At 42.0% G+C, this 12,046-nt stretch overlaps 2 protein-coding genes across 2 annotated transcripts; one reads left to right on the top strand and one right to left on the bottom strand.

Moving 5' to 3' along the window:
- Nucleotides 1-249: 249 nt before the first annotated feature.
- Nucleotides 250-3,713, top strand: LOC134003174 (ankyrin repeat domain-containing protein 1-like). The gene is made up of 8 exons (XM_062442301.1): nt 250-468; nt 578-715; nt 892-999; nt 1,090-1,188; nt 1,358-1,456; nt 1,881-1,979; nt 2,781-2,879; nt 3,570-3,713. Exons 1-8 carry the CDS (start codon nt 250-252, stop codon nt 3,651-3,653), a joined length of 945 nt encoding a protein of 314 aa, XP_062298285.1. The 3' UTR covers nt 3,654-3,713.
- A 2,004-nt stretch (nt 3,714-5,717) lies between these two features.
- Nucleotides 5,718-11,833, bottom strand: LOC134003425 (uncharacterized). Its single transcript, XM_062442628.1, has 4 exons — nt 11,658-11,833; nt 6,987-7,316; nt 6,295-6,380; nt 5,718-6,187 (listed from the first exon to the last, which is right to left on the bottom strand). Exons 1-4 carry the CDS (start codon nt 11,821-11,823, stop codon nt 6,068-6,070), a joined length of 702 nt encoding a protein of 233 aa, XP_062298612.1. The 5' UTR covers nt 11,824-11,833; the 3' UTR covers nt 5,718-6,067.
- Between the last annotated feature and the right edge of the window lie 213 nt (nt 11,834-12,046).

Raw genomic sequence — 12,046 nt, 5'->3', positions numbered from 1 at the left:
ATAAACACATTTTGAAAACGTTTACTGAGGTTAGAAATCAAGTGAGAAGTTGGTGAATTCTCCATTGACTTGTATAGAGACGGAAGTCCTTTTGACACCAAAACGGTCGCCCCCTGGTGGCCTTTTGATAGAATGCAGTTTTAAGTTACTTCCTCGTTGGCCTCATTTCAGAGGACCGGAACTCCCCACCTGGTTTCAGATTAAAGTTTGTAAGATAACAACCAGACTGACTCACAGCTTAACTTGCACATGAAGACTCTGCATGTTGTGTTCCTTAAAGCTGAATGTTTAACCAATCGTCTTTGGCCTCGCTGTGTGACATCACGAGGCGGATACAAACAGACCAATGAGCAGTTAGTGTGTCGGCAGGCGGAGGACAGAGGATACGAGTCGTCCGTGACTCAGGAGAAGAAAGACGCTCTGAACTACAGCAGCAACGCAGAGTCCGAGCGTCCAATCAGCCTCAAGGTGAGAGGAGATGAAGTCATTTCATTGGCTGATATCAGTCCTGATATAAAACTAATCTTCCTGCTGAGGTTCATCTTAGAGCCGTTTCTGTGTCTCTGTGCTCACTCAGACGGACAAAGCGGGTCGTCTCGTCCTGGAAACGCCAAACGACCTGCAGAACCTGCTGCTGCTGAGGAAGACCAAGAGAGAGCAGAAAGCTGCAGTCAGGAAATCAGCTGTTCATCGTCCTGCTGCTGTCCAATCAGTGGTGAGACGCTCACACAGCCGGAACGTCTTCTTTTCTTTATTCTTTCTGAAGATTTATTTAAATGTTTTACTCATAAATTGACTGTTGTTATGAAGAGATGCAAACTTGATTTTTTCTGATATAAAATAACTAAACAATAGAAAATGAATCTGTGAGTGAAAGTGTCTTTGTCTCAGCCGTACTACGTGGACGAGGACGATTTCCTGAAGGCCTGCGATCAGAAGCAGCTGCAGGTGATTGACAGGTATCTGTCCACAGGGGGCGACGTCAACACCTGTGACTCGGTGAGGCCTTAACTTTCATAAATAAAGATTTTAAACTCAGAAAGAGGAAGTTTTGATGTGACATCAGACTGTGGATGAATGTTTGTGCAGTTTGAGCGTACAGGTCTCCACAGAGCTTCCTCCAACGGTCACACAGAGATCATCACCAAGCTGCTGGAGGCTGGAGCGAACGTCCACAGCAAAGACAAGGTTCTCCGTGTGGTACCTGTGTCTCTGTTCTAAGACTGGTTTTATACACTGTTAGAACCCGTTTTATACACTGTTAGAACCACTTTTATACTGTTAGAACCAGTTTTATTCACTGTTAGAACCAGTTTTATACACTTAGAACCGGCTCTAACGTTCCTGTTCTGTCCAGCTTTGGTCCACTTGTGTCCACTCTGCCTGTCGAGGAGGAAATCTGTCTGTTCTTCAGCTTGTGTTGAATCATGGAGCCGATATTACTGCAACTGACAAGGTAACATACCAACAAGTACTACTAACAGTACTAATATGGATCAATACTGTAGTTATTAATACTGACATGTTAAGTACTCTGCTATGCCGGCAGCTGATAAATCTGATGGGAGTCATGTGATGTAAAGAGTTTGTGTTCAGCTACCGGAGGACAGACGGAGGTCAGAGGTCACTGAGTTTAATTGTTATTGTGAGATTTATAGAAAATGTCCGACAGCTACGACAGAAATAACAGGAAACCTCCGACTGAAGACTGAATGTTTTAAAATGTGCTCCTCTTAAATCTGTGGAAGAGTACATTTAGATGTGTCATCCTGCTTATTATCTAATGTGATGAAAGCTACTCAATCAATCAATCAATTAATCAATCAATCAGTTTTAGTATCTGATAGATTAGAAATGATTCCTTTGGTTTCATGTGTCAGCTGGACAGCACTCCTCTTCATGTCTCTGTGAGGACCGGACACTTCGACTGTGTGGAACATCTGATTCACTGCGGAGCTGAACTCAACACACAGGACAAGGTGGGACACACACACACACACACACACACACACACACACACACACACACACACACACACACACACACACACACACACACACACACACACACACACACACACACAAAGTTATGTTCAAGTCAACAGATAGAAGTCCCCACAATGTAAGTAATACCAGCATACACACACAGTCATGTTTACATCACTTCTGAGGACTTCACATTGACTTACATTCATTTTCTTTTAGACTGACTTTAACCTTAAACTTTAATATTTAATCCTAATATTGACTTTTGTCCTCAAAAAGGAGGCGAGGTAACAGACATAAGTCCCCACAATGTGAGTAGTACAAGTATACATACACACCACTGGCCCACAAATCAGCCTTTTACCACGACTTTTGTCCCCTTATTCATTTTCAATTAACTGGTCCTGAGTCTAAAATTTGTCCCTAAAAGTGAATCTTAAATAATTTGGGCTATCAGGCTAAAATAATCCTGTTAAAGAGAAACCCCAGTATTCATCCAGTCAGTAGCAATAAGAAAAATGACTTTTACTGGATATAAAAAGATTTTATATTTTGTTGATTTTTGTTTGTCCCCATTAGTCACTTAGACTGAATAAATAAGGAAAGTATTATCCAGGTGTAGTCATTTCATTCTCAGCCACCTAATGTGATTTTTGATGACAGTCTGAGGATTCATTTCTACGTCCTGGTGGAATTATCCAGAATAACAAAGGCAGAATGAGTAAACAGTAGTGTGTTTGTGTGTGTGTGTGTGTGTGTGTGTGTGTGTGTGTGTGTGTGTGTATTGTGTTTCAGGAGGGAGACACTCCACTTCACGACGCTGTTCGACTCAACCGATTCAAAATCATCCAACTGTTGTTACTGCATGGAGCCCACACACACATCACCAACCAGGTAATACACACACAAACACACATACCTGTTTTTACTACCTCGTGGGGACTCCTTACTGGGTGATGTACTGTAGGTTCCCACCTTTCTAAAGGGTGTAGAGACGTAATTTTAACTCCTAAATTCATCATAATTCTGTTTGAACAAAAAAATGACTTGAAATATCAAAAACTCACACATACATTTTAAACCTGAATTTTGCCCCCCTCGTTGGGACCCGTAATGCTAACGCCTATTAGCATACGAATTACATCACTGTTAGCCACAGTACAATTCATATGCAATATTTGAACAAATGTTGGATTGAAACCCTTACCATTAACACTTCATCTAATATTCCAGTTTGCCAGGGGGCTAATCGCTAAGCTAATATGCTAATATACACACTTACACACTTTGTCAGGAAAAGGTCCCCAACGGGGAAATTCATACACTGCAGTACCGTGTGAGACCTCTGGGGGTGCACACAAAGTCAGGAAAACCAACCCTGTGGGTACCTTTTTGTTTAAAAAAAAAAAAACTGCACCAGGACTATCAGGAGGCTATTGATAGTTTGCTATTGATTCCTATGCTTGTGCCTGTGGGGACCAGGAGTCGGTCCCCACGCGTTAATAATGTGTCAGGTTGCGGTCCCCACCAGGATAGAACAACGAGAGCACACACACACGTAATGACCACATGTCTCTCTGTCAGGAGGGTCGGACTCCTCTGGACGGGGTGCTGGAGTGGCAGAACGAAGCAAAGACTCTCCTCATCAACCAGAGCGACAGGAAGTGATGTCATAACCATGATTACTGACAGCGTGACTGAAGCTGCTGATTGGTTCCTGTAACTGCTTAACATGGCTCATTGTCCTCACTAAGAGAAAAATAACAAATAAATATCAAGTTTGGTTGTTAAAGGACTTTTCTTTCCTGTCTTAAATCAAATGAGCATGAAGTGTGTTTTTCTGTCTGTAATGATTCCTCCTGTTCATACTGACCATCAGAAGATCCCTTCATCATGTTTACTGTAATGATTCCTCCTGTTCATACTGACCATTAGAAGATCCCTTCATCATGTTTACTGTAATGATTCCTCCTGTTCATACTGACCATTAGAAGATCCCTTCATCATGTTTACTGTAATGATTCCTCCTGTTCATACTGACCATTAGAAGATCCCTTCATCATGTTTACTGTAATGATTCCTCCTGTTCATACTGACCATTAGAAGATCCCTTCATCATGTTTACTATGGAAGTGATGGAGGACTAAATCCACAGTTCTCCTAGCCTCCCCCGGATGTCTGAACTCGGCTGAACCTTGAGACTCTGTCCATGAAGATCACAAACAGGATCAGAGACCAGGGACAGCCCTGATGGAGACCAACACCCACTGAGACCAGGTCTGACTTACTGCAGAGAATGTGAACACAGCTCTCACAACGGTTGTTTAGGGACCCAATGGCTCGCAGCAGAGACCCTGGTACCCCAAACTCCCAAAACACCTCACGGTTGTAGACCCTCTCCAAGTGAACAAAGCTGTTAAACTACCTCAGAGACCTCTGCCAGGGATATGGGTGAAGATTCCCCCGGATCATCCAGCTCTGCCTCCTCCATAGAGGACATGTTGATCGGGTTTAGGAGTTCCTCAAAGTGTTCCTTCCACCATCCGAAAATATCCCCTGTCGAGGTCAGCAGTTCTCCCCCCTGCTGAGACCAGCCTGGGCTGAGCCCTGCTTCCCTTTCCTGTCTCCTGATGGTTTGCCAAAACTTCTTTGAGGCCGTCTGAAAGTCCTTCTCCATGGCCTCCCTGAACTCCTCCCACACCTGAACTGCTGATTCAGCGACCTCCCTAGCCGCTGCATTCTTGGCCATCCGGTTCCTGTCTGCTGCAGGAGGCTGGAGGATCCTTACCTGGAACCAATTTGCCTTGGGAGACCCTACCAGGGTCTGTTGCCCCTGACAACAGCTCCTGGGGTCACAGGGACAATTTCGATGCTTCGCCATAAAGAAGGAAGTCCTTATAACTCCTACAGACTGTTAGGGAATTTTCCATAAATAATATGCACTGGGTCAAACTAGGCTTTGCAGTCATAGCAAGGCCACACCAAATGTTGGGTTTAGCGCTGTATGAATAATTATAATATATGAACTGATTCATTAGCATGAAGCTGTAACATACAGTAAATGAGGGCTGAGTGAACATTATCTCAGAGGGTTAAAAAACAGACTTATGCATCAACTTGTAGAATTGAAGCGTTTTATTGCAAGAAACCCAAGAAACCCATCGTACATCTCATATTTATACACATATCAGACGTCATCAGCAAGAAAACAGACATTTCCTGTTTTGCATGTAATGGTCTCTCTTTCACACAACCATCTCTCTTCTCTCACACAGGCTGATATCCTAACCCTAACCATCCTGTTGTTAACACTTTACCTAAAATGACCTCACAGTCCTCGTCAATTAGCATTTAGCATTTAGCATTACTCCACTTATTAAATGTTCTGTTAAATTCCCTCACGACTCTTCTCTCTCTTTGGGCGATCACAGTGTTGTGCTTGCAGTGGTTTTACAGATATACATATTATTAAAATAAGGTATTTGAAATCAGTTACAAATGTAATGTAAGCTTGGCAAAACTCAGTTCAGCACTTGCCTGCGTTGTGCAGTCGTGTGTAATTCAAAACATGAATGAAAAATATAATAAAAACTGTTTGTGAACATGTCAAAAATATTGTGTACAAATCAAAACTATTGCTCAGTACTATTCAAAACATGCTTTGCATTTAAATTCTCTCCAACATCTTTTCCCCTTTTCCTTTTGAAAATAGCAATAATAAATTTGAGCTGAATAATAAGTATATAGTCTATAAAAGGCAGTGAAGTAAAAAAAGATATAAACTCATCAAACATCTGGACTGATTTTTAAATGAGTTCTTGACTCAACATTTATCCAGATGAGACCATAAAACTCTGGATTCATGAAAATCTGTAAGTTAAAAGTTACAGCTGTTCACATGAGAGAGATTAATGACTAAATATAATTATATACAGATAATTATGTTACAAATGGTCCAATCAGATCTCCTCTCTGCTCTTCTTCTAGTGGGCTTAATAAAGGTCTCACTACTTCCTGTTTTGGAGCGTTGGTGCTGGTGATGATTTTCTTCTTCAGAGTGTTTGTGTTTGTCCTCAGAGGTCCTACTCTGCTCCCTGAGCTCCTTCCTCTTCAGCCGGCTCTCCTTCAGCTCTGGAAACACCACGATTATAACAACTCAGCTCAATGTCCTCCTGTGGGTCTGACTTCTGCCCCCTGCTGGCCTGGAGAGACATGACAACACAGATCTGCATCACTCCTCTCTTCAGTTCAAGATAAACAGGCTGAGTGCTTCATTTAAACCAGTCCTCTAAACAAACATGTTCAGTACCTTCAGGATGAAATAGATGATAATGACGACCAACAGCAGAGCCACCAGCAGGACGACGACCAGTCTGATGATGAAAACTTTTGGACCTGATGAGACACATTCAGTCATCACATTAGATCACATGACATCATGAGGACAACAGCTCCCATCAAACAGGAACTTTAATGAAGTTAAATCTCCTAAAATCAGTGAAGTCTGAAGCAGCTTGTTGATTCAGCTCTTAGAGAATAAGTTCATCTGATCCTCTCTGTATGCTGATGATGTTCAACAAAAAACACTAATGTGTTCACAGCTGCTTTGAAAGAATGAATGAAAGTCTGCTGATTCTCTCCTTAAAGCTCCTGTCTGGTTAAAATGATTCAACTGATTGTTAACAGTCAACATCTTTACATGCAGTTAAATCAGATGTGATCCTGGTGAAGCTCTGAGTTCATCATGTAAAGCCCTGTTTATTATCATTATAGTGCTTATATGGCTTCACTTTTACTTTCCACTACAACACAGTTGTTATGGTTGAATAATGTTAAAGAAGCCGGGAAGGAAACAGTTTACAGCTCCTTCATCAGACTGTGACTTAGCTCTCTGTAGGTCGCTGGGTCGCTCCTGCTGCCTCATGACTTTTTATCAAACATGGAAACAAAGTCAGTGTGACGTCTCAGTTGGACTGAGCTTCACACTCTGCTTCAGCTTACCTGTGACAGTGAGAGAGAGCAGACGGCTCTCAGAGGAGAAGTTATGAGAAAAAACAAAGACGCCATAAACACATCTGTAGTTTCCTTGGTGGGCGGGGTCTACAGCAGGAAACAGGAAGTCAGCAGAGTGATTGACAGCTGGCTGGGTGTAGTTGTATGCTGTGTTGGAGGAGGTGAAGGTGAGCTGGAAGGAGCCTCCTGGGTACTGAGGCTGGACGGAGCAGCTGATGGTGAAGCTGGAGCCCTGGAGAACCTGAAACCCCTGCTGCTGGGCCCCGGAGACCCCGTCCATGGTAGGAGACACAGAGATGATTGGCTGAAGCAGCAGGTCTGTAAATACAGAGAGATGATGAATCTTTATTCTTCTGTGAGAAGCTGAATGTTGTTTTCTCCTCATATGTTTGTTGAGATAAATGAACGTTGATGATTGAGAGATGATCACACAGCACAGAGAACTCCTACATTCATGTGTAATACAGAGGAGTCAGAGAGCAGAGGAGGAAACACATTAACATCCTCAGCTGCCTTCAGATCAGACAGAAAACAGCTGCAGTTTGATTCATCTGAGACCATCAACATGTTAATAAGACATTCATACAACACTGCATACACAATAGTTTCCAACAGAAACAAGCAGCGAACACAAAGTGACACATCATCAGCTTTTAAGTTGATATATTGAACTTGTTAGTAAACAGTTTCTGATTTGATGAGACAAAGCAAAAACTTTATTCATTTCTAATGTAACTTGTTTGTAAGGTGGATGTGACTGAGCTGGTTCAGGAGAACTGCAAAGTGACAATGAACCACAGCAGGTTGATTAAAGGTGCAGATTGTCTCAGTTTGAATCAATGAGCCTCCAGGAACAAGCTAACTTCTCTACCCTTTAGGATGCTGTCGTCCTGGATAAGTTTACAGTTCAGTCCAATGGAAACCACCAACTATCACTGTGACAGAGGAAGGACAATATTACTGTCAGAGATGATGTCACTGATGGACTTACCTGAACAGGCGAGCTCCATGATGAAGTAAGAGTAACCTGATGATGATACACAGTCCATCAGTGCAGATCCAGACTGAACACAGTCAGAGCTGAAGACCCATACAGATCTGATTGGATCTTCATATCTGCTTCTTGTTGAAACAGCAGAGCCACAGTCCAAATATTTGCATACTATATCTTCTTTCTTAAGGGACCAGACAGAGTCATTCAGGGTCCAGTCAGAGTCACTTATCACTGGTCTCCATTCTCCGTATTTCATCTCCAGTGTACCTGCACAGCGACTGGCTCCTCCCACCAACCTGACAGGATCTGAACAGAAACAAGAGAGTCATCAGTAAAAGAATAAAGTGAGTTTCATTAGAACAGAAATGAAGACCAATCAAAGCTGCAGCTCCTCTTCTACCTGAGCAGGTGAGTCCAACAGCTTTACCAGGTGAGCAGGTTCTTCTAGTTGAGTCTGATCTTCTACACTCCAGGAGAGCAGACTCATGGCCTCCACACTGGAACTCTTTGGTCCACATTGGAGCCTCCACTTCTCCATAGAGCGCCCCCTGGAGGACTGAAGGAGCCCCACAGCCAAGCTCCCTACAGACCACCTCTGCATCCTGCTGGTCAAAGTCAGCTTCACACACTGAGGACCACGACTGCTCAGACTTCACCTCCAGTCTGCCTGAACACAGACTAGTCCCATTCACCAGCCTGGCAGAGTCTGGAGAGAGAGAGGACCATCATTAGTTTTGGGAATATTTAACTGCAACATTCATACCAATAAAGCTTTTTTCTGAATTAGAAAGTAACAACTGATAAAGAGAGAGAGCACATTCATACCCTGACTCAAGTCTTTATCTACAGAACATAGTTCAAGATATTTGTATGATTTTAAAATGTCTTATTCAGGCACCATCTTGTGGTAGAATGTTTCTGTTTTCTACTGAATCTTTATTTTAGCAGGAAAACCTCATTAAGATTAAACTTCTCTTTTGCAGGAGTGTCCTGGCCAAGACAGGCAGCAACAGAAAGTTTCAGACAAACAATATAAAATCCAGTAATACAGACAGACCTCTGTAACATGAAGAATGACACTGTAGTGGACAGCAATGCATGATATCAGAAAATAAAGCAGATCAGAGCACCGTGGTAGCTGAATGGTTACAGCACCACATAACCACAATGTCCCTGATCCAACTCTGACTGGAGACCTTTGTTACATTTCATACCCCTCTCTCTCCCCCTTGTTTCCTGTCTACTTCGCCACCATCAGCTGTCAATTAAAGCAGAAATACCTAAAAATTATCTAAATAAATAAGATGTAGAAGTTTAAAAGGAGGAGTCTCTCTGTTATTAGGTATCACACCCCTCATAACTCTGTTCACAGTAGAATAATGGATGAAACTACAGCTAATCTGAATTAGACTCCTCCTGTTTTCCTGTCAGATTATTGCTTTCAGCAGTAGCAGCTCATGCTATCAGACCTCAGCTCAGACTACAGAGAACTGTAATTATTAACACTGGTCTGAGGTAGGGATGCCCCCTGAAACCTGCTTCTGAACTGGAACCAGTATTAAACAGTTAAAAACCTGAGGTATTTTTAAGCTCAGTTCTTTTATCAGTACTTGAAGAAAACAAGGAGTGAGATTATTGGATGGTAAAATCTGGTTTTGGGTTCTGCTTGTTTCCATGGAGATATTATTGAGTTCATATTGTGACACTGTTGTAAACATTGTTGTTGATGTCAGCAAACTCTGTATTTTTAACTCTAATATATAAATACATTATAGTCCTGTTGTGGATTCATGACTTTCATTAATGATCATTTTAATATAGTAATAATTTCATTATAATAATAAAGAGTTGATATGAGTATTCACGGACGTCGAAGTGGGAGGAAAAATTGGAATGGTGTACCAGGGCCCCAAGCACAGGGGGGCCCTGGGCTTTTGTTTAAATATATCAGTTATAAAAAAACGACGTCATAAATATTAAAATAAAATCAAAGTTGCTATGAAAGTTCAATAATAAGGTTGCTTTAATCAAATTAAGACTGTCTGAGACTACCTGCACCCCCTTGCAAAAATGCAAAATGGGTCATTCCGCCTGGTAGGACTCGCTAACGGTTGCTAACTTTTTATATACAGTCTATGGTTGTTAAGCGACTCATTCCTACACAGAGCTCTATGCAGTAACGTGTCAAAGAGTAAATTAGGCTGCCAGAAGAGAAAGGAGAGAGAGAGGAGAAGGAAAGAAGCAAAGACTAGGCAACCAGATGCTTACGTTTTTTTCAAGGAAAGGTTAGTTCAGCCCAAATGTTAAGCACATTATGATAGATGAAATACCAGGTTTTATTCAGACCTCCCAAGATTGGCGTGAGATCGCATCCCAATCTGCTGGGGGGGGGGGGGGGGCATGTCAGGTGTGGCGTGAGAGTGTGTGAACTGCTTGAAATGCGTGAGACTGCTTTGAATGGAGACAATCCATTAACACATCCAAGCTCACCAAAATCAATAGCCCTCTTAGGTGAAGGCTAAATACTTATAAGTTATTATAAAATGCTATTTGTAACTATTGCAGCAGCCTACTCATTTTAAAACATGCTTAGCAGTTATTATTGATGATATTGATGCTGATAATAATTTAAAAATCTAGTTAATGGCATAAGTAACCTAGCACATAATACAGCAAATGTCCATTACCCGTTAGCAGATCTAAATCTTAGCTTTTCAATCAAAAGTCCCTTTCAGAAACAGTTGCAGAAAGTGGATCAGCTACTCCATTCTCCTCTACTGCAGACTTTAGTGGAGGTCATAATGATTATTGAGTCATGTTTTGTTTTTGGATGTAGAATTTTGTTGCTGTTTATTGTTTATTAAGGATCCAGAGTTTAACATCATCACATCACAGCAATGTTAAGCCATGTGTGGCATTATGGAAACCTGTTTACATTTCTTTTGAAAGTAAAATCTGACTGACTGGTGAGTCTTGTGTGGTTGTATATTATTGTACAGTAGCCTTAGCAATTTTTTGAAGTAACCTAGGAAGTAAATTATAACAGTTGTGTTATAGTCTACTTTGGGGGTCATTAATAGGCCTTGCGATCTCCAATACTGAGAGCCCAAACTGAAAACAACACAAGTACAGTGTGTGTGTTTGGGGGGCAGCGGGGGTGGGTCTAGGGTGGGGTGGGGGGCCCTTCAGGAGGCTTATGTATGGGGGCCCAGAATTTGGTGCTACACCCCTGTGAGTATTGATGAAGAACCGGATGAATAAGAGGTATTGATAAGAGTAGTGGTATTGATGAAATCCTAATGAAACTGATCCCTAGTGTGAAGTCAGTACATCTGATCATGGTTCTGACACTGAGCTGACAGAGAGCAGCAAACTGCTCTGTTTACACTGTGTTAATACAAATGATTAAATACCATATACATACAGTATATTGTAACTGTAAACTGCTACTACTGCTGCTTTCTCTTGTAGTGTGAATATCCTTAAAGGTGCAGATTGTCTCAGTTTGAATCAATGAGCCTCCAGGAACAAGCTAACTTCTCTACCCTTTAGGATGCTGTCGTCCTGGATAAGTTTACAGTTCAGTCCAATGGAAACCACCAACTATCACTGTGACAGAGGAAGGACAATATTACTGTCAGAGATGATGTCACTGATGGACTTACCTGAGCAGGTGAGCTCCAAGATGGAGGAAGAGGAACCTGATGATGCACAGTCCCTCAGTGCAGATCCAGACTGAAGACAGTCAGAGCTGATGCTCCATACAGATCTGCGTGACTCTTCTCTGCTTCTTGTTGAAACAGCAGAGCCACAGTCCAAATATCTACACATTACATCTGCTTCATTCAGGGTCCAGTAAGAGTCACTCCTCACTGGTCTCCACTCTGTTCGTTTCAGCTCCAGTTTACCTGCACAGCGACTGGCTCCTCCCACCAACCTGACAGGATCTGAACAGAAACAAGAGAGTTTAGTTTGAAAAGTGACTTTGAAAGAATTAGAAATCATATTCACACTCTGACTGACCTGCTGCTAATTTCTTGCTGCTGGTTTGCAG

This window comes from Scomber scombrus, chromosome 21, assembly GCF_963691925.1.
Source record: "Scomber scombrus chromosome 21, fScoSco1.1, whole genome shotgun sequence".
Lineage (NCBI taxonomy): Eukaryota > Metazoa > Chordata > Actinopteri > Scombriformes > Scombridae > Scomber > Scomber scombrus.
This window is presented reverse-complemented; position numbering and strand designations above follow the sequence as displayed.